The sequence below is a fragment of the Cololabis saira genome, chromosome 20 (genome assembly GCF_033807715.1).
Source record: "Cololabis saira isolate AMF1-May2022 chromosome 20, fColSai1.1, whole genome shotgun sequence".
NCBI classification, from domain to species: Eukaryota; Metazoa; Chordata; class Actinopteri; order Beloniformes; family Belonidae; genus Cololabis; species Cololabis saira.
In genome coordinates this window covers 9205121-9232981 of record NC_084606.1, presented here as the reverse complement: position 1 = coordinate 9232981, position 27861 = coordinate 9205121, and the positions used below count along the sequence as shown (strand labels likewise).

Sequence of the window (27861 nt, the reverse complement as noted above, 5' to 3'; positions counted from 1 at the left end):
TGTATTCAATTGATTAGTCATGCACTGCAATTTTGCAATGTCCTAGAATTCTAATTCTTTATTTGGGGACCATTAACAGATATGAGATTAAAACGTGATTAATAAGATTAATTAATTATAAATCCTGTAATTAATTAGATACATTTTTTTCGCCTGACAGCACTACTTCAGAGATCAGATCTGAATCTGATGATTTAATCTGTATTTTCAGAGATTCAGTCGCATTTAAAGGTCAGAGAAGGTGGAGTTTTAACCTTTACCCCTCACCTTGCTGCTCTGTGTTTGTCTCCGTCGTCTCCGTAGCAGGTTCTGGTTCCTGGACCTGCAGGTTCTGCTGGAGCCGTGATGAAGCGTCCAGCGGGTCTTCAGCTGCTCTCTCAGCTGGATCCAGCTTCAGCGGAGACGTAGCAGGGAGGGACGGAGGACTCTGGCCGGGTTTCCCTGGTGAGGTGTTGGTATCAACCCCCTCCTGTCCTTCAGCCTCACCAGAACCTCCAGGTCCGGCGGGTTCTGCCCCCCGCGACTCCCCGACCTCCGTCTGATCTCTGACTTCAGTCGTCTCAACCTTGACGAGTCCTGCCGGCGGCTTCGTTTCACAACCGGCAGCATCTTCTGATTCTGGAGGCTTCGTCTCATCATTTTCCACCGTTGCTACGGTTACTTCCACCTTTTCCTGCTTCACAGCGACAGCTGAAGTCCCAGCTTCGGTTTTAGGTTCTGCTTTTGGAGCTGGAACCTTCCTGACTTCGTCTTTGCCTGGTTCCCTAACAGGCGTATTTGAGGGTTTGAGAGCCACGACTGTCTCTTCAAGGGTTATCTTCCTCTCTTCAGTGGTGATTTCAAACTTTATAGGACTTGGCTTTTGTTTACAGGCACCAGAAACGCCCTTCTTTTCTGGGATATGTGACTTATTGTATCCTGAAATAGTTCGAATTATTTTTACTGGTTTGGCGGTTACTTTTCCAGCAACTTTTCCAGCAACGTTGCTGGTTTTCAGCGTTTTGACTGGCGGCTTGGTCGGGACAGTTTTTGCTGTTGAAGCAGAGACTTTAGCTTTCGTGTCTTTTGTGGTTTTTCTGACTCCAGAAGCTGAAGTTAAAGTTGTTTTAACTTTCCTGGAGGAAACCGTCGGGGCGGAGGAGACTCTGGCTTCTCGAGACGGTCTGTGGAGGAGACGATGAAGACAAGAGTGTCAGATGGGAGAAAGAGAAAACTTGAGAAATTAAAAGGAGATGGTTCCATACGATCAGTGTGAAGAGCAAAACAGCAAAAACTGTAGCAGCTTAAAGTCAAAAGCATCCACAACACAACTTTTTATGGCACCAAAAACAAGCATTTTGGTCCAAATAGTCGCTGCCTGACATTAGTTTGAACCTCTTGTGTAGAAATTCATCCACCAGCTCAACTAGATGACATAGAAACTGAACCAATCAGCTCTCACCAACCCCACTTTGCTGGCGGCCTCGGTTCACCGGTTCGGTCTCAACGTTTACAAGCACTCCAACGACAGTCGCAGTTTGTGTGATTTTTACCCAGCATGCACTCTTGATGCAAGTGTTACGGAGGACTTCGGCCTGGGTCCCACCAGGAGCACGGCGGATCGGACGCGCAGCGGTTTTCCCTTCGTCCCAAGCGAGACTTGACGTCCCGTTGGGAACCTTCCAGATGTGGAGCACCTCTGGCTTTACACCATTATAAAATTAGATCATCTGTTTTTTTGCAATTCAGTTCTTTTTCATCACATATGCGACGTGTCGGCGGCGTTCATGCAGCATCGGGGTACGGTTCAAACATTTAAGAGAGGCGGCAAAGACAAGCTGAGGTTCTTCTACGCCGTCAGGGAAACTCGTTGAAGACTACAACAACTAGAAGTATCGATCTGGTTCATGAGCAAGGCATCACGCCGCTTTTGCCTCTTTTATTTATTATTTATATAATAAGAAAGAAAAGAAGGAAGGAAGGGAGGAAAGAAGGAAGGAAGGAAGAAAGATATATTATATATATATTTATATTATATATATTATATATTATATATTTATATTATTTATATTTATATTTGTTAATTTAGATTAGATTTTGATAAAAATGTAACCCGGACCCATTCAATCTTGTTTCTACAATATGCATTTCTATACACCTGTGATGACCCTGTCTGTCTTATGTTTTGTTTTTGTTGAAAAACTAAATAAAAATAAAATATTTAAAAAAAAAAAAAGTTGGGGATATCCCCACGGTGAGTCATGGTTGTGAGATAAAAAGTCAAAATTATGAGATAGAAAGTCGAAATTATGAGATAGAAAGTCATAATTATGAGAAAGAAAGTCGAAAGTATGAGAAAGTCATAATTATGACATAAAAAGTTGAAAATGTGACTTGTGAGATTTAAAAAAAAATAAGATTAGAACCAGTTTTGCCCTAACATTTCCATTCATTCAATAGTCATGCAGCAAATGTTAGTATAAACCAGTGGTCCCCAACCTTTTCTGAACCGCGGACCGGTTTAATGTCTAACAATATTTTCGCGGCCCAATCTAAAGTTGTAGTTGATAAAAACTAAAGAAAATGACAAGATCGGCATTAAAAACTGTGGTATTTTCTCTATAGTAATAATAATAATAATAATAATAAAAAAAAAAAAAAACATAATTTTCGAAAAAATAAAATAAAATCATGGAAATTGTAAATTACCTTTAATATGAGTATTTCTATAAATGTGTTTTTATGTCTCATTAACTTTATTTAAAGCCAGGCTTTTTATTTTATTTGTTATATATTAAGGAGACCGATATTTAGTGCTTTTATTTTGAAGGCCTCTCACCGAGACCTCGTAAACATCCGGCGCTTCGGACTTTAACGGTAAAAGTTTAACGGCAGTAGAAAGTGTGTCTGAAAGACTAAACTAGTGTCAGGAATACTAAAGTGGAGCCTAACTGACACAAAAAGCACTTGCTGATAAGGATTTGTTTTCTTTGGAAATATTATGCCGTATTTTTGTCCAGCTTGAGTTTGGTTGCCATGGTTACTCATGTATTGTGGTTAACGGTAGCTTTATTACTGACCGAGCAGCTGCGTCGGTCTGTATTCAAGTTAAATTAAACTTATATGAATGTAGAAAGACTAACTCTATTTTATTTTATTCCTTTATAGCTGTTACAGTGTATTTCTGCAGTGTATTTACATCCAAGGAATAAAAACATTGTGAACCATCAGTTTGAGAGTCAACCATCATCAGTCGGGGCTACAGAAATGATTTTATTCTTTCTGTGCGGCCCGGTACTGAGCCGCGGCCCGGGGGTGGGGACCACTGGTATAAAGTGTTGAAAGTAAGATGAAAACTCCTTAATTGGTACGAGCCGTTTGAAGGTGAACTTACTGCTGAGGCTTCAAGCGACTCGTCGCGTGAGACTTTGTGGAACTAGCAACCTGTGAATGAATAAGGAAAGGTTGATTAAACTAACGACACTTTGAGGATAGACTGATATTTGGGGGAGAGAGGAGGATACCTTCACTCTGACCACTTTAATCGGCAATCCACTTATTTTAAAACCCTTTAAGCTCTTCAGTGTCTCTCCGTCTTCCGCCCTCTTGAAACGCACGATGGCCTACGAGTTCACAAAGACAAACGTGGGTCGTCAGGACGACGTCTGTCCGAGTCCAGCGGATACAACGAGCAGCTCACGCAGGAACCAACGTACCTCCGGCTTGGACTTGTGCAACACCACCGACTTGACTTTGCCAAACTTCTCCATGGCAGAGAGCACTTCGTCTTGAGAGGTAAAACCGTAGATGCTCTTGAGCTTCAGGATGCTTGCAGGCAAAGGTTTGTTCGACTACGCAGAAAGGAAAAGTAAAGACAGACTTTAAGAAAACATAGCAAAAAAGAGAAAATAAGTATAACTTAAAAGGAACAGAGATCTTTAAACTAAAAATAAAAATTCAGGACTAAATTAATGGAACGTTGTGTTTCTGTAAAAGGTATCAGTTCATGGAACAATCTGGATACGGAAGCCAAAGAATGCAAATCAAACATTACATTGAAAGGAATAATACAATCCAGTTTGATGAAGAAATATGATAATTGTTAAGTTAGGTGGGTGTTTTTTCCCCCTCTTTTTATTCTTTGAATAAAAAAAGAATACGACTATCTGTGTTTGACGACAGCTATTGTGTGTTATTTTGTAACTGTGTTTTTTTTTTTATTACGTTTATTGGAAAGTGTTTTTTTTTTATATTGCGTAATTTGTAAATTGTTTTTTTTATTATTATTATTACATTAATTGAAATTTGATTTCTTCGAAAAAAAGGGACGGATAAAATAAGCTTAGTCTTCTTGTTGTAATTATATTGAACTGTTTTTTTTTTTTTTTTAATGAATGAAAAATAATAAAATAAATAAATAAAAACACCTCCGGTAAATGTTTAGAAGACAGAAAACTATGGGCTGAAATTAATGCCATAGGTATTTTGTATCTGTAAATAAACTTTGTACTTGTAGAAATATTTTGTGCGTGTGCAAAAAATATTTGTACTTGCAAAAAATATTTGTACTTGCAAAAATATTTTGTGCTTGGGAAAAAAAATATTTGTACTTGTAGAAATATTTTGTGCATGTGCAAAAAGTATTTGTACTTGCAAAACATATTTGTACTTCTAGATACAAAGCTACAAACTTTTTACAAAGCTACAAACTTTTTTTTACAAAGCTACAAACTTTGTTTCAAAAGCTACAAACTTTTTTTACAACTACGAGTTTTGGCAGTGTTTTGACGTGCCAAAACTAAGAGCCAATCAGCGATCTTTGGCATGGGTTTCAAAGGGTTTCTGGAGAGCCAATCAGATCATTGCATCGCCTACTGACGTCGCCGCCATATTGGATGTGGCAAGACTGGGCTGCAAACTAATACAAGTAAATGGACTTATTTTCATAAAGCATCTTTCTACAAATAAATTTACGTTTTACGTCTCATTTATTCATTCACACACGCACTAGTATACTTGGGAAACAGTTAGGCACCAAATAATATATTTAATTTTCTCAGGCGGCAAAAATTAGAACTTTATTTATCCCACACAGGAGTAATTCATGTTATATCAGCTATAGAGACTCAGGGATTAAAGCAAAAAAAAATCCCAGGACGGAAAGTTTTCAGACCCCCCCCCCCACCCGGTGGTTTAAATTTAGTCATTTCAACCATCAGGGGGAAGGATAGGTTGCAAGTTTGGATTACAAGGTAGACCATACCTGTTACGTGTTGTAATCATATCCTTCTTTCTTTCCGTTGCGATTGAAAACGTAAATTTATAATCCATTCCTGTGAGTTAACTTCAAAAAATAAATAAATATTGCAGAAGCTTGCGCGTAACCTACGGCGTAAGGTACGCAGCGACGCGTACTCTACTCTGCGTCGGTGCGACGCGGAACCATAAATCAACGCACACGTGGATGTCGGCGCCGCAGCTCCGCTTCCTCCCGGCTCCCGGCACCGAGTAGCCTAACTGCGCGGTACTGCGGTAACAGTCCTGGGGCCTCATATATAATACATCCATGGCCTCATCTATAAAGCTTGCTTGCGCAGAAAAAGCGCATGAAAGTTGCGGAAGCCGCCATCTACGCAAAGCCTCTGATCTAAAAAGAAAAAACTAACCGATGGCTGCCGCTCCAAGCCCACTACTCCACGCCGAAGAGGAAAAAAGAAAGTGTTCTGATTAAAATAAGGAAAGTTGGACTACCGTATATAACAATTGCGTTCATAAGGATAAAGTTTTAAAAAAAAATAAAAATTAAAGAAATTGTCTCTTCTCCCCGTGTGTGTCTGCCTGTCATGCACGGGTACTTGGGCGCATGTTGTTTACTTTTAAGCCGGAATTATGGTTCTGCGTCACACCAACGCAGAGCCTACGCCGTAGGGCCTGGCGTAGGGTGCGCATCGCCGCGTCGGTGCGACGCGGAACCATAAATCAACGCACACGTGGATGTCGGCTCAAGGCTGAATTATGCTTCTGCGTCAAAACGACGCCGTGTCTACGGCGTGTGGTTTTTGTACACGCAGAGGACACGCCGTCACATGCGCCGTCTCTGACGTGCACCTCCCGAAAATTGTAACTACGCGTCGAGGAGACGCCGACCACACGCAGACCGAGAGGGCTGTGATTGGTTCGTTTGAAAGCGAAGCATTTCCGGTTTCCGGTTTGAAGCAGTAGTGAACTTCCAGGGCTTTTTTCTTCGTTTATGTGTGATTTTTTTTGTTTTTGTTTTTTGCACAATAGTTGTCCTTATTTCTTTGATTTACTGTGACCGTAAAAGTCGGATAAACCATTCAGAAAAAGATCGCTAACTAGTGGCCGCGGGGGGTACTGCACCGCGACCAAATGGAGAGACGGAGAAGTCCGAACGATTCGTGACGGCGTCACGGGTGCGCCGTGTGCTCTGCGTGTGTGTGACGCAGAACCATACTCAGCCCTTCATCCACGTCGGCTCATCTCAGCTGCGCTTCCTCCCGGCACCGGGGCTCGGCGTGTCCCTCCGCGGTACTCCCGGGGACTTTAGTCCCTAGTCCCGCAGCCCCAGTGAGTATTTTCACCGGACATTTTCCATCAGCATCCTTTGCCGGACACCGGAACCTGCAGGTGGTCGTGGGTGGCTTGTAGCTTGCATTACGGAGCACAAGTCTTTCCCCGACCCTGCACCCCAACCTGGGACTTGCTGATTGGGCCGGAGCTTCGGGAGCTGCGTGCTGGCCTGCGGTCCCCACCCCTGGTCATCCCGTTGCTGCCCCCCCCTTCTCCTCTCTTTTCTCTCTTTTGTCCTGCAGGTGGCCATGGGTGGCTTGTAGCTTGCATTACGGAGCACAAGTCTTTTCCTGACCCTGCACCCCAACCTGGGACTTGCTGATTGGGCCGGAGCTTCGGGAGCTGTGTGCTGGCCTGCGGTCCCCACCCCCGGTCATCCCGTTGCTGCTTCCACCTGCCTGCTGTGCTGTTGCCGTCCCTGACCCACCAGTCTGGCCCTCGGCAGGAGGGTCCCCCCTGATGAGCCTGGTCCTGCTCAAGGTTTCTTCCCTCCTAAAGGGGAGTTTTTCCTTGCCACTGTTTGGCTTAAGGTTTTTCTCCCACTAGGGGAGTTTTTACCTGCCATTGTTTATGTAATAATTGCTCGGGGGTCATGTTCTGGGTATGGGTCTCTGTAAAGCGTCTAGAGACAACTATGTTGTATTAGACGCTATATAAATAAAATTGAATTGAATTGAATTGAATTGAATTTTGACCGGAGAGATTATAAAATACCGGATTTCGGCATATTTTACCGGACAAAGTCCGGCAATTACCGGACAACGGAAACCCTGGTGCAGTACCCCCCGCGACCGCTATTTAGCGATCTTTTTCTGAATGGTTTATCCGACTTTTTCCAGTCACAGTGAATCAAAGAGATAAGGACAACTATTGTGCAAAAAAACAAAATAAAAAAAAAATAACATAAACGTAGAAAAGAGCCAACCACACGCCGTAGGCACGGCGTCGTTTTGACGCAGAACCATAACTCAGCCTAGGCTGAGTTATTAGGTGTCAGGTTACGTGCATCTAAAACCAGAGGAGAACTTTACTGTGTGTGCACAGCCAACAGCTGATTGACTGCAGTGGGCGCCGTTCGACAAGTCACCGCGGCGCTACAGACACCCCGGTGTTCATATTTTTTGTCGGATTTGCGCTGATCTCATAAAAAAATATCCCCAAAAAATCCCCAGGACGGAAATCCGTACCCAGTACGGAGAACTTTAATCCATGTATAGAGAACAAGGTAGTGCCGATAAACAATATATATCCCCCCTCACAAAAATAGAGACATATTTTTTTATCAACAAAACGAATAAAAAAAATTCAAATAACAAAATAACATATTTGAACCATTTTTCAGACAATAAAATAACAATAACATAAAATGTCATGTAATGTGTAAAGATGTAAAATATGCTTTGTTAATGAGAGAATATGTTTCTGTATTTTTCTTATTTTTGTGAGGGGGGATATATATAGTTTTTCGGCACTACCTTGTTCTCTATAGCTGATATAACATGAATTACTCCTATGTGGGATCAATAAAGTTCTTAATTTTTGCCGTCTGAGAAAATTAAATATATTATATTTGGTGCCTAATTGTTTCCCAAGTATATTAGTGCGTGTGTGAATGAATAAATGAGACGTAAAACGTACATTTCTTTGTAGAAAGATGCTTTATGAAAATAAGTCCATTTACTTGTATTAGTTTGCAGCCCAGTCTTGCCACATCCAATATGGCGGCGACGTCAGTAGGCGATGCAATGATCTGATTGGCTCTCCAGAAACCCTTTGAAACCCATGCCAAAGATCGCTGATTGGCTCTTAGTTTTGGCACGTCAAAACACTGCCAAAACTCGTAGTTGTAAAAAAAGTTTGTAGCTTTGTAAAAAAAGTTTGTGGCTTTGTAAAGTTTGTAGCTTTTGTAAAAAAAGTTTGTAGCTTTGTAAAAAGTTTTCTAGCTTTTGTAAAAAAAGGTTGTAGCTTTGTATCTACAAGTACAAATTTTTTTTGCAAGTGCAAATATTTTTTGCAGGTACAAATATTTTTTGCACACGCACAAAATATTTCTACAAGTACAAGTATTTTTTTCACACGCACAAAATATTTTATTTATAAGTACAAAGTTTATTTACAGATACAAAATACTTATGGCATTAATTTGAGCCCATAGAAAACAGCCAAATGTTTTGCGGTACACCGATAATACGAACCTTCAGCTTGGTGGAAGAGCTGGTCCTGCTCTTCTGGTGGCTCGGCTTTGCTTTGGTGGATTTAGACGAGGCCTCGTCCTTCACCGGTTTGGAGGACGACGGCGTCGAGGCAGCGGAGGAGGCCGAGGTCATTTTAGAAAGCTCGGCCACTAAGGCGGGAGCCAGAGACTCGACCACAGCTTTCACCAGGTCCGACTGGTTGGACAGGGACTGCACGGCTACGAGACAAACGGGCACAAGGTCAGTCGTTGACGAGCTTCATGAAAAGCTTCTGACGAAGTGGAAAAGTTGTCATTCTCTCTAAAAAGAGAGAAGGAGAAATTTGACCAGATGTATCTAAGTGGACTGAGAACATAAAACCTATTAGGTCTGACTTTTGCTAACTTGACAAAAATAAGGAGTGGGATCAAAATGTGTTTTGTAATATTATATATTGATATAATCTACAGCACGATCTTTACTCATTCTGCTTTGCGTGTAATTTACATATACAGGGGATATTTTTTGAAAGAGAGGGAGGCTACAATCTCAGGGGTCAGTTTAATTTTAAAGTTTTCAACAGACACACAAACACTGAAGAGCTTCTGTACGTCGACCTGCGGAGTGAAACTGGAACAGCCTGAACTTGGAGCTAAAACAAAGTCAAAACATGTCACCATTTAAAAAAAGATACAAAGAAACATTCTATTCAAAATACAGATGCGAATAAACATGTAGATATGAACATTTATTAATATATGTAGATATATAGATGTATATTATGGATATAGATATGTTATATGTAGGTATGTATATGGATATATTGAGTTATATCTTACTTAGGAGTATTTATATATCTGTATCTCTATTAATATATATTGATTTATAGTTATATGTAGATATGTCGATATATAGATTTATAGTATTTTTATGTATATAATTGGAGGTAAATATATGAACCAGTGTATATATAGCATATCTACTCTTATATAGTTATTCAAGTATATCGTTATACTATTGCTGTCTATTGTTCTCTATTATATTGTAGTATTATAGTAAAGTAATGATAATGTAATACTATACATTACAATTACTTCTATTAGTACATACATACATAGTAGCACAACTAAATGCTGGGCGTTTGTTTTGTTTTCTTTGATTTGGACTATATTTATATATACATATAATTCATTTTCTGTATCTTCCAAACTATATCGTAAACGATTCTTGCACTCTGACTGATAAAACAGCCATGCTTGGTTGTTTTAATGAGCATTTTATTTCTGCTGGTTTTATATTGGAATCCTTGTACCCGGAATTGACAAATTCTAACGTGCACACGGATAATGTTTTTCCTGCACCAGGAAGACAGTAGGCCTCATGATCAGCTGTTTCACTTTATGCCGGTATCTGTCTTGGAGGTCCGTAGAGCATTAGTACAACTGGACACTAAGAAAGCAGCAGGTCCTGAAAAACTGGATCCCTACTTTCTTAAACTAGCTGCTGATTTTCTACTGCTGCTTCTCCCTCAGTGCTAGGAAGTATCTGGTAACATCAACATTCTTGCCTCTGCTGGATTATGGTGATGTGTTGTATATGATGCATCTGCCTAGTGTCTGTGGTCGCTTTACACTGTGTATCATTGTGCCTTGAGATTTGTCACTGGCTGTAAACATCTTACCCACCACTGTACCTTGTATGCCAAATCCGCTTGGCCATCTTTATATGTACGCAGGCGTATGCATTGGTTGCGCATTATTTATAAAACCCTTCTCCGATTGGTCCCTGCTTACCTTTGTACATATCACCATAGAAGCCAAAGCCATTATTATGGAGGATTTTTTGTGCCAAAATTAAATAAATAAATACATCATTAATTACTTAAAATGGGAATTAAATATATCATTAATTAATTAAATGTGTCATTAATTAATTAAAATTAGAATGAAATATGTCATTAATTAATTAAAATACAATTAATTTTAAGTAAAAATATATATTTATTATTTCAGCATTTAATTAATTAATGACACATTTAATTAATGATTTCCTGTTGCTGAATCATGAAATGTAAAACTGTCAGTTTCACTTGTCAAACTCAGTGGGCGGATTCCAAACACCTCATTGGTTCCCCTGCACATCAAGTCAAGGCTAATCGAATCCACAAATCCATGATTGTTGCAGGGCTTCGGGACACATTCCGATAAACTAGGTGGCGCTATTCACCTCTACGTTGGTTTGGATACTCTACTCCAAAATTTTCACTCTACTCCAAAATGTTATTGACAACCACTGAAACCTTGGTCCTCTAACCACAAATGTTGAAACAGCAAGGTGTACAAAATGTGAAAATCCTGCCCAGAGCTGCTGAGAGAAGCAGCGAGTTTAATTGAAGCAGCTCTGAACAGAACTCCTCCGGCTCCAGCGGCTCCGTCACAGCAGATACCTGCTGCTGCATCACGCAACTCTCTACAACACGCAACTCACAGCTGTCATGTTTAGAAAGGCTCCTCTTCTACCTCCAGTTTCAGACCAAAGCAGTGGATTCCACTAGATTTGCGTTAGCTCCGCCCACTGAGTTTGATGAGTGAAACTGACAGTTTTACATTTCATGATTCAGCAACACGAAATCATTAATTAAATGTGTCATTAATTAATTAAATGCTGAAATAATAAATATATATTTTTACTTAAAATGAATTGTATTTTAATGAATTAATGACATATTTCATTCTAATTTTAATTAATTAATGACACATTTAATTAATTAATGATATATTTCATTCCCAATTTAATTAATTAATTATGTATTTATTTATTTAATTTTGGCACAAAAAATCCTCCATACATTATGGCCTGCGCTCACATGATGCTTTGCACTTCATTATTCCGCGTGTTCGCACTGAGCTGGGAAAAAGAGCTTTTAAATTCCCTGCCCCCTTTGCTTGGAACTCCTTTCAGAAAGACTTTAAAATGACGGACCTGATATCCTTCAATGACTTTGGTTCGATCCTGAAGGACCCAGAGCGTGAAAGCATTGGACAGAGTCTCTGTACCTGATGGTAGTTATGTCTTCCTCAACATCTGCACTTTATATGATTGATGTGATTACCTACTGTTAACTGGCTGTGATCTCTTATGCATCTGCACTTTATAAGACGTGGTTTTATCATTTTATTGCTACTTTGTTCCTCTGTTATTGTTTTGTATTCTGCCTTTTAACCTTGTGATTTTATTTTTTATGACGTGCTGCTCCTTCCTAGCCAGGTCACCCTTGTGAAAGAGATCCTTGATCTCAATGGGCTACTTTTTGTATTATTTATTTTTTTTAACATGCATGCCCGAAATAAAATATTCAAATCGAATCAAAAATTTCTGTAATATTTAAGATGAGAAGCTTTCCATGTTCCATGTAAATATTTGCCACAGCGCGACAGCGCTGTAAAATTTATTCTCAAGCTAACATGCTTATCAGGAAGTTTTATATGTGTTCTGACTCTGTGAAGTGTTCCCTGTTTCGAACCTACATCACACCGTTATATACTGCTCACTTGTGGTCTAACTTTAAGAAAAAGAGCATGCAGAGGCTCAAGGTAGCATACAATGATGCACTTAGGTTGCTGCTGCGTGTTCCTAGGTGGCATAGTGCCAGTCAATTGTTTGTGTCCAACAGAGTGCCAACTTGTGAGGCTCTCTTAAGGCAGTTGATGTTTGGTTTTATGTGTCGATTGGACAAATCAGAGAACCACATAATTGAAGCTTTAGTCAGCCCATTGAAAAGCTGTTATAGATTCACCTCTAGGCTAAGGTGGCATTGGTGCAATAGCTTGTATGTTTTATAAATTGAATATTTTACAAGCAATAGCTTGTATGTATTATAGATATATATTTAATATTTTTGTATTTCTTTTTTTATACGTTTTATATTGTATTATGTTTTATATGGACCTGTGTCTGCAATAAAGTTGATATATTTGCCATTTATAACAAAAAAAATAAATTAAAAAAAATTAATGATTTTGATATAGCTTATTTTGTGACAAATTGACTTGAATGTTTTATTTGTTATTTGCACAACTGTCATCCTCAGTGGAAAAGTCTGCCTGTTACTGTCTACATTGTATTAATTGTACAGTGTATTTTAATTTAATTGTTATGCAGGAAAGGGATATTTGTTTTATTTTATTCAAGAGGCATTTTTATTCTATATATGCAGGCAGTTTATTTTTATTTCATTTGTTTTATACATTTTTATATTGTACAGAGATGCTATGCTATAATGCTTTGGGGGAAACCCCAATTATGGCACAGAAAAAATATCGATATATATCGAGTATCGCCATTCAGCTAGAAAATATCGAGATATGACTTTTGGTCCATATCGCCCAGCCCTAAGACGTACTACAAAATGTCATGCCAATGTTATGTTAACTTACTTGAAGTGATTTTGACGCTATGTAAATCTGCATCTGTGAAATCAAGGCTTTTCCAAAATAAAAGAATAAAAGAATAAAAAAAAAAAAAAAAAAAAAGCTTCTTAAGCACAGATTTTTAAAGTTTCCCTTTTATATCTTAACATCTGAGCCAAACCTGATGTCTTGAGCAGTTTCTTGGCCAGTCTGTCTGCGTTGGTCGGCTTCCTTCGCGGCGGCAGCGCCGCCTCCGAGGTGGACGGTCTCTCGTGGCCTCTGGTTGCCGGCGGCCGCTGGTCCAGGCCTCTCGGAGACGCTCGCTGCTCGTGACTCCTCCAGGGCGAGAGCCGCTTCTCCACTCTCCTCTTGGGCGAGAGCCGTCTCTCCTGACTCCTGGACCGCGGTTCGTAGTGGGAGGAGCTCGACGAGTCGTACGGCGGAGAGACGGACCGAGACCGAGACCTGGCGGTAATAAAACACACCATTTACAATTTATTCATTAATAATCAGGTTACTGATTCTTGTTTGGTGAAGGTGATCTGTGATTTATCAGCTTTCAGAGACCTGCGATCGTATCTGAAGTTATGCGGCGACGGCGATCTCCTGCTCCACGTCTCTCTCCTGTTCTCTGGCTCATAGTGGCGGCGGGGACTGCGTGAACGTCTAAACTGTTGTTCCCATCTTCCCCCCGAGCCGCGGTGGTAAACTGGACTTCTGGATCGTGATCGGCTGCTGCGTTTATCCCTGGTCCACTGGCGAGGGCTCCGGGAACGAGATCTGCTGTCTGGTTTTTCCCTCTTCCACTGGCGAGGGCTGCGTGAGCGAGATCTGCTGTCGGGTTTTTCCCTCTTCCACGGGCGAGGGCTGCGTGAGCGAGATCTGCTGTCGGGTTTTTCCCTCTTCCACGGGCGAGGGCTGCGTGAGCGAGATCTGCTGTCGCGTTTCTGCCTCCAATCGTTGGATCCCCGCTGGCAGGGAGGACTGTGCGAGCGAGAGTGGCTCTCGTCTTTGGTTTTCTGGTAGCGACTCTGGGGAGCCTTGGCGGGAGCTGAGGTTGGAGGCTTGGCATCTTTACCAGCTCCCCTACGAAGATAGGAAAGGAAGAACTGGTCAAGAGAGGAGCCTTAAAAATAAAATGTATTATTATTATTATCAAGAGGGGAGATGACAGCAGCTTCGAGGATGATGCAGTTGCCGTGGGACCAAAACTTACCGTGGCAATGGATGAAACTCACCGTTCCACGCCGGGTATCTGCGGGAAAGAAAATGTAAATACAGATAAATAAAGAGCAAAGATTAAATTAAAAAATTAAGTTCACAATAACAATAACACTAGAGATTCCAGTCAGCTCAAATTACAGATTCCAAGGACCAATCATCTTAAGAGATCTTTTATTTATAGATCAGTGACTTTGTAACCTGCCTCAAAACCTCTGCTGCATATACAACAAATTCACTTTAAAAAAGAATCTTAAAGCCTACTTAACATTGTAAAGTTTTTGTTGCAGTTCTTTTTGCATTCTGTATTATTTAATAGTTTTCTTTTCTTTAATGTAAATCATGTAATCACTTTGTACTTGCAATTGTATAATTCTGTATGTTTCTTTTTTTCTTTGTGGACCCCAGGAAGACTAGCTGGTTGTTATGGCACCAGCTAATGGGGATCCTTAATAAAATAAAATCATATCTATATAACATCTAACAAATTGTCTCTCGGCACTTTTCAGAGATAAAATGATCCCCAGGCAAATATTAAAGAAACGTTTAAACTAAAAACTCCCCTCGCAGGAAAAACTCCCTTTAAGAGGGAAGGAACCTTTTTGCACTTTGCATCGTCCAATTTGGCCTTTTGCTTTTACCAGAAGTCTAGCAAAAGTGAGCGAATATTCCTTCAAATTAAATTAACCTGATATTTTAACAGCTAAACTCCTTCATGTTGTTCTAATGTACCTCGTCTTTCTCTTCCATCTTACATGTCCGAGTCTCAACAGAATTCACGGAACCAGCTCCACAAACTAAAATGTAGGTCCAAGTGAAACGAGTCCTGCATCAAAGCAGGAATACTATCTTAGATTATTGGTAAATGGTTCGATCAGATCAGGGGTATGCAACCCAAAATGTTTTAGAGCCATATTGGACCAAAAACACAAAAAACTAATATGTCTGGAGCCGCAAAAAATGAAAAGTCTTGTATAAGCCTTAGAATGAAGGCAACACATGCTGCATGTTTCTATATCAGTTATAACTGGGGGAAGATTTGTTTTTCATTATGCACTTCGAGAAAAAAGTCGAAATGTCGAGAAAAAAGTTGAAATGTCGAAAAAAAGTCGAAATGTCGAGAAAAAAGTTAAAATGTCGAGAAAAAAAGTTAAAATTTCGAGAAAAGTCAAAATGTCGAGATTAGAAAGGAAAGGAAAAAGGAAGAAAAAAAAAGGAAAAAATGTTGAAATGTTGAATTACAATCTCGAGAAAAAAGTTGAAATGTCAAGACAAAAGTCAAAATTCGAGAAAAAAGTCGAAATGTCAAGATTAAAAAAAAGAAAAAGAAAAAAAGGAAAAGAGAAGAGAAAAAGAGAAAAAAAGAAAAAAGGAAAAAAGAGAAAAAAAGAAGAAAAAAGGAAAAGAGGAAAAAAGGTCAAATATTTTTGAAAAAGCTCCAGGAGCCACTAGGGCGGCGGTAAAGAGCCGCATGCGGCTCTAGAGCCGCTGGTTGCCGACCCCTGGATCAAATTATTTAGTACAAGCACAATTACTGCAGGCACAAATGCGAGAGATAACAGATCAGCCTCTGAAGAGCCAGAACAAAGACAAAAACCAGCATGGAAGCAAAACAAAGGGATAACATGAACAGGCCAAGAAGTAAAAAGGTGATTTTGTCCCTCATCGGGAGGGGTTTCAAGTCTCACGCATTTCAACAAGATCACACGCCACATGTGGCATTTCTCACACTGCGAAAGTAACTTCAGGCCACAGAAATCCCAACAGCCCCGGTTACAAACGAGCCAAAGCCGGACTACACTAAGGCGCGCTCATACAGCTCAGAGCAGCCAATCACCAATCTCTCTTTTTTGTCACCACATAGTCTCAAAGCTGCTGAGAAACTTGTGATGATAATCAGTCGATCTCTAGAAACCTTCCAGATCATTCACATCGGTTCAGTTCCCTGCTTCAACAACCAGCAACAAAAAAAAAGAAATGACAAAAAGAGGCTCTGGTCTGGGACAGACGTTAGATTAATTGTTACTTCCAACAATTTCTTTCCTTCTCTAAACTATGGTTTTGCAAAGATCTATAATTACAAAGAACACCACTGGCGTCCCAGAGAACCCTGGAGTTCATACAGAGTTTAAACAAACAGAGAAACTCATCATTTCTCTGGAGAAAACAAAGTTTAAAGCTTCTGCACCATCTTACGTACACATTTTTGCAATATGTTTCTATACAGGACTGTCTCAGAAAATTTGAATATTGTGATTTTCTGTAATGCAATTACAAAAACAAAAATGTCATACATTCTGTATTCATTACAAATCAACTGAAATATTGCAAGCCTTTTATTATTTTAATATTGCTGATCATGGCTTACAGCTTAAGAAAACTCAAATATCCTATCTCAAAAAATTTGAATATTCTGGGAATCTTAATCTTAAACTGTAAACCATAATCAGCAATATTAAAATAATAAAAAGGCTTGCAATATTTCAGTTGATTTGTAATGAAATCAGAATGTATGACATTTTTGTTTTTTTAATTGCATTACAGAAAATAAAGAACTTTATCACAATATTCTAATTTTCTGAGACAGTCCTGTACATTCAAAACATTTAATAACTTTTATCGCTTGTGAAATCCATTGTGATGGGTGTTAAACTATACATAGTATCCTACCACACTCAACTCACGTTGTGCTGGTTTAATACATCACTACAATGTCAACATATATTTTACTAAACCACACTTTCCCTACGACTCTAGTTAAGATCATTGATAAAACTTTGATTTCAAAGGGTTCACGTTCCACAAACCACAAATCTCTCTGTGGGTTTGGTAATACACAAATCACACATCTACCGCCTCTCTACAGATATCTGCTGCGTAAGAAACATTTTCTAGCGATTGAAAAGTACAGCAAGCTCTTTTTTTTCCCCCAAAGAGGCCCAATAATATTAGGTTTACTTTTGTCAAACTAATGTTAAGTGCATCTGTTGATCACATATTCGATCATCCACCTTAGTTATACGAGTTACGACGTGCAGAAGATAAGAGCCATAACTTAAGTGCCTAAAGAAGGAGATCTGGCATTTACGGTACTTCCTCAAAATCACAGAAACACATCATTTACGGGTCGTAACAACAACGATACGGATCCCACAACTGAAATCTCTGAAGGTGAAATTAAAGAGAAGGAAAGCCTCACTTGGTCCGGAGGAGTTTGCAGTTCTCCAGATGAGAGCTGATGTTCTGGTGCGACAGCCAGTCCTGGTAGTCACAGCAACAAACAAATGTTTAGGAAGCTTCCCGGTCGTAAACAATAAAACACAACATCACAGCACAACTGACATAAAAGTTCGTAATCACTGGCAACTTTGTGATATTGTTCAATAGTTGAAACTGATTTAACAAGAACAGTTTTTTCTTTTTTTACAAACAACGGTGAGGAAAATTCAGCAGCAACAGATATTACAGACAGAATCATTAATGAAATCAAATCCAGAAGCAGATTGATATTCAACAGCTCAAGTATGATAAATACAAGAATCACAGTGCGGCAACATTCAAGATGAAACGGTCTTGCTGAACTCGAAGCTCTGATGTCACAGTTGAGTCTCGAAGGTCATCAGTTTCTGTGCCAAGAGTCGTTTGGGACATGAAGTTTGGATAAAGAAGGAAAAAAAACTTGTTAAAATGCATTTGGGCTGAAGCAACTGCAGCTGAGAGGTAGAGTGGACGAGCAGAAGTCAGCGAATCCATTTCCATGAGCCGGACCGAAAAAGGTCTAAATCCTGGTGTCGTTCCTCGACTACAACAGTCACTTAGAGTTCCTCCGTTCACACGAAAATAAACTGGCCACATACAAATCTGCCAGAATGACGACAAAGAGGTTGCTGCTTCATGGTATGAGACCCACCAGTAATAACTGACAAAAAAACGTATTCAAAAACTGAACTAAACAGTCAAATATGCAGTATAAAAAAATAAATAAAAAAGGGAACAGCATTATCCACCATCAAACGAATATCCTCTTCAGATCTTTCGCATCAGTCCATTAAGTCCTTATATCCAGTTGCTGCCTCGTTGGTTTCCAACAGTCTCAGTCTCTCAATCTCCACCACAAAATGATGATTTATCTTTTAAGTTTAATAAAACAGTTTTATCTTAAATATATAATAATACTTTTTGAGTTTTAAAGTGGACCAGTAACCACACATTACTAACTAAGAAGGTTCCTTTTGGGTACAGACATAAACAATGTTTAATATATATGTTTAATATACATGTTGTGATGTACTGTATAGTGTATGGAATATACAGCTCAATGTAGTTACAAATTGTGATAATTTCCACTATAGTGATATCGCTAATGTAACGATGTGGGTGAGGTTAATGGAGTGATGTAATTGTATTTATTTATGTATTCACGGACCCCAGGAAGACTAGCTGGCGTTTTGCGTCCGCTAATGGGGATCCAAAATAAAAACAAACACTGCTGCTAGGAATAACAAAAAAAAACAAATTGACATTCAAACTTGTTACACAATATTTACATCAGAGTATAAAGTGTTAACCAGATTCAACAAATCACAGTTAAACCTTGAAATCCATATTTAATCTAACTGTAATCCAATGCAAATATGTTTCCATCAAACCACAAAATAATTACAATTTAAACAGCATGTAGCACCACCAAACACCAAAATATAGGAACAATGAGAAATAAGATATTTTACAAAAAAAAAAAAAAAAAACCCCACTGAAATAAAACTTCAATTTTTAAAAATAGAGTAAAGAATACAGTAAAGTGCAGTCTTCAACTTACCTTCATACTGGTACACTCTTTGTTACAAAGACAACAGGTATGAGGAAATGTCCTTGGCGTGGTGGCAGCATAGTCCTGCATCATGGCCCGGGTGGGCAGGTCTCCGCTCACCCCCCCCTGAGCTGGAAACAGCTGACTGGAAGGCGGCGTGGCTTTGGTCAGACCTGAGAACGGCTGACCCGGAGGCCGGGCGATGGGACCGGGGCCAACACAAGTCTGGGGCATGGGCTTCACGGCAGTGAAGGGTCTCAGGTGTAAAGGCTGCCCCATCTGCAACGGCGGCTGCTTCGGTTGATGGGGCAGTTGTTGACTCTGTGGTTGCTGCTTTTTCATCTCCAGAATCATGTTTGATGCTTGTCCTTGAGTTTTATTCTGACCAATCTTGCAATGGTTGTCATTACTTCCAATGAGTACCAGGCCAGGACGACCCGGGTGGATCCCACGGTACAGGGTGCAGGACGGTTGGTTTACTTTCGGCAGGACAGGGGTTTGGGTTAAGGCCGATTGGGGATCCGGCTCTGGTCGTTTCCACGGGACAGGTCTGGAAACTTGAGACGTGAGACATCTTAGGTTTGCGTCTTTGTTTGACAAAGGAGCGGTGTTTAAGACTGGTTGTGAAGTCTGGTTTGGACGACTCTGCATTTGTCCGGTCGGAGGAGTATCTGCAGACGCCTGGGGCTTCTTGAATGAGCTGAAACTGGTAGCAGAACTGTTCTGGTCACGAGAAGAAACCAAGGCACCACTTTTCACCTGTGTTGTGCTTTGTTGCAGGGCGTCTCCACTGTCCAACAAAAAGCACCTTTTCCCATCGCTCTTAGTGCTACCCCCAACAGTTCTTTCAAAGTTCCCTCCAACCGCTGCATTGTACTTCCCAGTATGTCCATAATCAATAACTTTATTTGGTTTAAGAATTGGTTGTTTTAATTCTCCCTGGCCTTTCCCTCCCTCTCTGGAGGAACCTAGTCTCTCCATTCCAGTCGTGCTTGTGGCGGGTTTAGGTCCAGAGCAGGTTGCTGACGGCACTCCGGCGGTAGCGTCCTTGGCCTTCTGCATGCGGATCTGTCTCAAGATTGATGGCAGACTGTCGGGGGTGATCTGATCTTCGGGGTATGCAAGGAGATATTTCAAGTCGTCCATTTCAATTCCAAGTTGCCAGAGGACATTGAGGGCTGATTTTGAAGTGTACTGTGGGTGACTGGACCCGATAGATAGGGTTGATTCTTCTGGCAGTGGATCACCTAAATCACCTAGACCTGGAATGGACGGCGTATCAGATTGTCCTTTGGAGGCATTAAAACTGCCATCACCACCGCTTTGATAGTCAGATGAAGCAGATGTAAAGGTTTTTGAGGATTTACCCTCTGTGGTCCTTTTGTAGAGAGGGAGCCAGTCCAAGGAACCACTGCCAACATTACAGTTTTGATTTCCTTGAGAAGTTGAGGATGTCGGAAAGGAGGTTACCCTTGTGCTTGAGGCTGGAAAACAGTCTCTCTGAGTGTTGGTAAGAGGAACACCTTGGCCTAAAGTTTGATGCTTCATGTTTGATGTTTGATGCTCCCCCCTTGCTTTGTTAATATGCAAGTCTACAAAACTCATCGAGTTCTTGTGTTCTGCTTTCCGATTTGGTTCAGGGCTGTAGATTACTGGCCTAGTTCCCCCAGGTGTCCCAACAGCTACAAAAGCAGCTCCAGAAGGCTTGAGACTTGGTCCAGGTCCCAGGAGATTCGATGCCTTCCGAGGATCCCTCTGCGTCTGTACGCTAGAGAGTCCATATTGCACCTGGGATGGAGTTTGATTCCCAGGAGCGTAGGGGTTATACAGGGGATGGGACATGGCGTTGCCAATCTTCAGAATGCTCAGGAGATTGAGGGCCACCGCAGTTGGTAAGGATGGTATTGAGGCTCGGTGTGGATCAGGTGCATTGGAGTTTGCCGTCAAGACTGCTGGTCACCGACAGAAAGAACATTATTCATCTGCATCGATGCAACCGGGGCATTCAGCGGAGCCAGGCCTGAGGATGGGGCCTACCTTCAAATCAGCAGCAAGTTCCCTCCAAAAACGGGGCTCATCAGCGGCCCTGGAGCAGGAGAAGAAATACAGTGCTCCAAATAAACGCTGAAAAGTTAAAAGAAAAAATAATGATAAACAAATCAAAGAGAAGGGTTACTCAGTGGGACTGGACCTTCACGGGTTAAGATAAATCTATCGTTTGGAACATCCCTCCGACTTTGCTCTCAAACTACTCAATTGTGTCAGTTAATAACGTGATCATTTTGAGTCAAAATGAAAATATATGAGGTCAACAGAAATACAATTCATCACATTTCAGAGTACTTTCAGAGACAAATTGCTTTAGTTGCCCTGACCAGCAAATGTATGTGTATATAACAAACAAAGCTTTTTGGCTACTAACCTTTTTAGACTAAAGCCTAACCAACATAGGATATTTAAGAACCATTCAAAATATTTGCTCATGTAAAAATCAGATATCCCAATACCAGTTAAAGTTGTTAAAAAACCCTCCAGCTTTAACAAAAAAGACTTTCCGAATAGCAATAATTCTTAATAAAATATAAAAGCAAAGACGAGACCTGGGGAATGACCTAAAAACTGGGATACATAGACATAGTTTTTTTTTCATCCCTAACAATTCTTGTGTCACCTGAGCTAAAAATGACCAAAGTGCCTTTGTGCTACTTCAAATAAAGTTTTTCCTCATCTCTTTTTCAACCCCATTTATCAACAATAGAGTTAATGCCAATAAATCAGTAAATATGTTAGTCCCCAAAAAAACACATCTAAATAAATAAAGAGACAGTCAAAAGGTTTTCCCTTGATTTAAACAACATTTTGGATCTACATCACTTCTTTAAGATATTTTTTTAAACTATTGAATCTGGAGAAAAAAAAAATTTTCTAAAAGTTCTGAAATCCTGTTTTCACCTTCAATCCTATTAAAAACTAAAATATAATGATAATAATAAAAACACAAACAGGACCTCCTGAATAATAATAACTATCCATGAATCATAAACGCAAACAGGAATCCTGTAGAATAATTTCAAGACAAGTCTCACATGTACAATGGACAGGGCACATTAAACTGCTTAGTAAAATTAACTGAAAGTAAGTTTAAGTTGAGACTATTTTAATTGTCATGTCACGCATACAGTTCTAAGCTTAAACAAATAGATGGACAAGAAATACTGGTGTACCACTTGAGATTTAAATGATAAGTTTTTCTCTGAAGCAAGGGTGTCTCATCTTATTAACTTCCTGTTACCTTGACTCTTCTTTCCCTCAATCTGATGGAAAAGTTTCTGTAGGTGAACCGGCAGAATTAGAGGTGTCAAGTAACGAAGTACAAATACTTCGTTACCTTACTTAAGTAGAAATTTTGGTTATCTATACTTCACTGGAGTAATTATTTTTCACTTTTACTCCTTACATTTTCACACAATTATCTGTACTTTTTACTCCTTAAATTTTAAAAACAGCCTTGTTACTCTATTTCATTTCGGCCTTTAAAAAAAACTATCCAGTTAAATTGCTCCATCCGGATAGAGTGAATTTGGTTGTGGTTGTTTCAGATGTTCTTGTCCAGTTTTGTTCTTACATCCGTTCCCTCAGATTCCTGCAACTAAACTTGGATGTACATTCCAATAAAGGTTACGATAAATGATAACATGCCTCTGAAGTTTGACTTTTTGCACCATTACAATACTTATAGGCAACTAGTCATCATATCTCCTGCTCTCTGAAACACATGTTAATGCTCAATAGTACACATATATGGTTCTTTAATATATTTGCATTATACTAAGATGCATTCAGTTTCAATGGCTTTTATACTTTAAGTAGTTTTGAAACCAGTACTTTTATACTTTTACTTGAGTAAAAAACTTGAGTTGATACTTCAACAGGAGTATTTTTAAACTCTAGTATCTATTCTTCTACCTGAGTAATGAATGTGAATACTTTTGACACCTTTGGCTAGAAATGAGTGTGCCCTGCTTTGTCTCCAAGTATCCCATGATGCTCTCCCCCAGTCCCATTGTCAGCAGAGATCTCCTCCTCCCGAGATACCTGTGGAGTCTGTATCACCTCCTTTGTGGCTCGAGACCTCGGCCGAAAGAGACTGCATGGTAGGAGACACTAGTTCCCAGTGCAGGCACAAAAACACTGCTCTTTTTTCCCCAAACTAAATGATATGGACACGTTTTCCTTCTTAAAAGAGGAAGAAAAAAATGCAACATGGAAGAGCAGGATGCTTGCTCTTTTTCCAAATTAAAATTCCAGATTTTTCCCAGACCTTTTTAAAACTGATATTTTTTTTCCCAAGACCTTAACTTTACGTACTTGTATACTTGTGTGCCTACTGCCTACTTCATGGGTTGAGATTGTACCAATTGTGTTTATTAAAAATGTTTGTTAGAATTTTTTATAGGCTAGTATTCAATGAACGAATGCATTATTCACAGTAAATTATGTTTTTTACTGATGAAAACATTTCAAAACATGAAAATCACAAGTACATGAATTTCACATCAAACGAGTGTCACAAAGACTATCTATAAAAACACTTGAATGGATGGATGAATGTATGTAGGATTCAGTCTCTTCACTCGCATCTTATTTTTTCTGTCCTTGACATGACTGATCTTATCTTTATGTTATCTCATTTTAACTTCTGAACAAGCTGTATCACAACACATAAAAGTGCATATTTGACCTAGCTCACTTGGTAAGAACAAAAAATAAACTATTTTTATAGTTTATAGTTAAATAAACTATAAGTTTTATAGCCTACCTTTCTATTTCTCATTTCACAATGCCTTTGAGCATACTGTAAAATTCTACCATACATTTTTTCCCCATACTTCATTATGACTTTCACACAAAATTCAAGACTTTTCAAGGTCTGGAAAACAGTGTTTCAAAATTCCATACTTATTAAGACTTTCAAGACTTGGGCAAGCACCCTGAAGAGAAGTCAAATGATCATAGTCTCAATATTATCCAACATAAGTATGCCCTCTATTTCTACTTTAATTGCAGGGGCTGTTTAAGGTACAAACACTTCTTGAAAAAGGTTTGCAAAGTCTCAAACAAGAGATTACAAAGAGTTACATAAGTTGTGGGTGAATTGGCTCTATATCAAACACAAGGCCTGCTGGAAATGCAGCGTTTACTAAACAGATAACGCAGTTATTTTTGTATAATTCATATATATACACACAGACTTTACAGGAAACGTGGACACTTTATGTCTGCAGTGAAAGTTATTAAAACTGACAATCGGCAAACAGCTAATGTAATTGCCCCAAATTCCTTTGAGTATTAATAAAATAAACATTTAAATCAATAGAAACCCTCCAGAAGTTTTTAATGACAAACTTTTTTTATTGCTTGGCCACCATTAACACGGTCACATAGAGACCAAGAGCAGCCACTGCGTGACAAAGGTGGCAGTTTACATGGATTAAGACACAAATTCGTGACATACCGTTCGTTATTTGTACATTTCTCCCAGTTTTTGATGGATTTGAGACGTCTCCCGGCTGAGGAAAGCGCTAGTTTGATTCCCTCGGTGTCCTGGTGTGTTCACGGTTGTTAGCAATTAGCTGCTGCTGTGTGGAAATCCCGCAGAGATCCAACTACTTCCGGTTCCTCGGCCTTCAGAATAAAAGCACGAACAATGAAGCGGATTCAGGATTCCAACAAACCGGGTTGAGCTAATAAGAGTCAGTCTTTTTAGGGCTTTTTGACCAAAAGTGGTTCCAATGGTTGGTTCAGTTCTCCAGCCACACTTAGCACCATTTTTTTGTTGCTTTTTGATCGTCGTCTGAAGGAATGCACCAAAGTTGGTGCCAAGAAAACTGGCGCCAAAACGTTAAAGGGCCAGATACAAGGACTGCTACGTCATGGCGGGTGGTGTGATTATAGACATATACATAGAAACAATTTTTCAGACAATAAAATAACATTTGAACCATTTTTCAGACAATAAAAGAACTGAAAAAATCTGAAAAATTGTTCAAATATGTTATTTTGTTACTTGAAAAATATGTTAATGTAAAATATGCTTTGTTGATGAGAAAATATGTTTCTCTGTTTTTCTTATTTTTGTGAAGACGGATATATATTGTTTTTCGGCGCAACCTTAGCTGATATAACATGAATTACTCCTATGTGGGATCAATAAAGTTCTTATTTTTGCAATCTGAGAAAATTAAATATACCGTATTATATTTGGTGCCTAACTGTTTCCCAAGTATATTAGTGCGTGTGTGAATGAATAAATGAGACGTAAAACGTACATTTCTTTGTAGAAAGGCGCTTTATGAAAATAAGTCCATTTACTTGTATTAGTTTACAGCGCAGTCTTGCCACATCCAATATGGCGGCGTCGTTGACGTACGGCTCAGCACTCGATGGGGCGTCTACGACGTATATATGTCTATGATTATAGAGGGTATGCATTGACGTCACTTCCCCACTGGACCAGCCCCCTTACTGCACTGAGTGGCAAAAATGGCTGCAACTAGTGGAGAAGACGGGATAACAGCCGATTATGGTCTTAAATTAAAGGCAGTTGGACTTGACAGTGACCCGTACAGTTACCCCAAGAACCAGTGGTCCATGGACATTAATATTTGACCACAAATCCAGTTTCCTGATATTTATATGTACTTAATTTCTACGCCGGGGAAATACGTGAACCAAAGCTTGAAAGCATTCAAAAGTCTTGACGCTTGCTCCTACTTCAAGGCAGGATTTGTTGGTGAAATTAAAGTGATGAGGACACGGAACTTTATGATTTGACCGTTTAACGTTAGCTACCCAAAAATCCAACATTACCTGATACAAAATGGGAACCACAAATCCACGTTTTGGTGTCTGGAATTCAGTTGTTTCTGTGAATTGCAGCGATCCATTTGTCTCTCTTAAGCTTATTTTTCGGCAGTCTGTAAAACGATAACTATGATTTCTTGCTAACTCTATGAGTACAGTCGATCGCACAACAGCTCTTTCCCATTTTAGATGTTTTCCACTCAGTGGGCGTAACTCGCTGTGAAGTCACATCTGTGACGTCATGCGCATTCCCTCTATTCGAACCAGCAAAGTTAGCTAGGTTGTCAGGCTAGAAATTAGTGATGTTGGATACCACCGATTTCCTTTCCGATACGATATTGATCCGATATATCCGATATATATTTATTTAAATTTTTGTTTTTACCTTTTATTTCTATTTGTATTTTTATCTTTATTTTTATTTGTTTTATCTTTCTATCTTTATATGGGAGTTTGATTTGTAAATGGCAGTCCTGTGTGCGTGAGATGGAGATGTCAAATTCCCAGAGGGAACCTCCCAAAGGGATCAATAAAGGGATTAATAAATTCATCGGAATCTCAATCTGAATCTGAATTGAGTAAAATTCATACCGATACCTTGCGTAAATACTGTACACCAATGTGGCCGGTAAAACTAAAAAAATTGGTGTATTTTGGTTAGCTTAAGAATACAAAACATCAGAGTCTCTTATTTAGCTATTTATTTTAAATTCAGAAGTATACTTAGGTAGTGGCCGAGCTATTGCAACAACAGAAAAAAAAGATCCTGAGTAAAATAATAAAACCATTAAAATAAATAAGAGTATAATGAACAAAAATAAGAACTACTATAAAAATGAAAATGAAAAAAGTAGTTCCTACCAGCAGCGTGTCATTTAGACAAAATCTGAATAGTTTAGTTACTTTTCATCATATTCTTGTTAATGATATACATTACCACAGATGACTAAAATGTTCTTTTAACATGTCACTGATTTTTTACCTCTCAGTTTTACTATTTGTTTTGTTTATTCCCCTTTTTTTTAGCATATACATTGTTAGACTTGGTCAGTTTCATTTTGTCCCTTCAGATGTTAAAAACAGTAAGTCATTCATCAAGTGCAAGGGAATTATAAAGCTGTGATACTTCATCAGTGCTAATGTTGTAAGAATTGGTTGTATTTTATCAGAAAATGTGTATTTTATTCTAGACAAGCTAATTTGTCTTACCCATCTCAAACGTCCAGTGAAAGAATTTGGTTTTAACAACACCAGAAACAATCTTCTGAGGTTTGTAAACCTTTAAAACTGCCTGCAGCAGAGAAAAATGGAGCAACAAGAAAAGGTAAGTATATATAAAGGCAAAAGTATATGTTTCATATTGTATAACATCATAAAACAAAGTAATATGTATGGTTTTTTATCAGTAACACATTTTGATGGTGTATTTGGTCTGGTGTATTTGTTGCGTGCTCATTTCAAGACACCAAGACGGCCGATAAAGAGAACTAGGAAAACACCATCTCCTTTGGGGGAACCCTATGGGTTTATAAATGCTTCAGATATGTTTGTCTTGACACGTACTCTTAGTTTTGTCTCCTATAGGAGCATTGTTCATCTTCAAGATAGATTGTGCTAGATTGTGTCATAGATAGGCCTTTGACATATTGATCCCCATTTTATGTAAATCCTATTTCCGTGTCGTTACTACAGAATCAACCGTTGTCACAGCTTCTTCCTCCATAAGCCCAGGATAGAGTTGTGCTTCTGTTGCAGTTTAGAGCAATCTTCCCTAACAGGATGTTGATTGCTGAGTAGCTTAAGGCGTTTTTGG

The 27861-nt window shown here is 39.2% G+C and overlaps 1 protein-coding gene across 4 annotated transcripts in view; it reads right to left on the bottom strand.

The window, feature by feature from the left end:
• LOC133419933 (zinc finger protein 638-like) overlaps window positions 1–24845 on the bottom strand; it is a 32345-nt gene extending 7500 nt beyond the window's left edge. Inside the window, exons 1-13 of one of the 4 annotated variants that reach the window (XM_061709406.1) lie at window positions 24700–24845; window positions 21222–21308; window positions 19194–21133; window positions 17574–17635; window positions 14370–14408; window positions 13721–14239; window positions 13335–13618; window positions 8766–8983; window positions 3696–3830; window positions 3504–3602; window positions 3374–3423; window positions 1533–1682; window positions 268–1163 (exon numbers count right to left, since the gene is read on the bottom strand). In XM_061709406.1, the coding sequence (XP_061565390.1) occupies window positions 268–1163; window positions 1533–1682; window positions 3374–3423; window positions 3504–3602; window positions 3696–3830; window positions 8766–8983; window positions 13335–13618; window positions 13721–14239; window positions 14370–14408; window positions 17574–17635; window positions 19194–21026 (4285 nt within the window). In that variant the 5' untranslated portion in view covers window positions 21027–21133; window positions 21222–21308; window positions 24700–24845. Of the gene's footprint in view, window positions 1–267; window positions 1164–1532; window positions 1683–3373; window positions 3424–3503; window positions 3603–3695; window positions 3831–8765; window positions 8984–13334; window positions 13619–13720; window positions 14240–14369; window positions 14409–17573; window positions 17636–19193; window positions 21309–24699 lie in introns of all 4 variants that reach the window. The other 3 variants (XM_061709405.1, XM_061709407.1, XM_061709408.1) reach the window with 3 other exon arrangements.
• Window positions 24846–27861: the final 3016 nt, after the last annotated feature.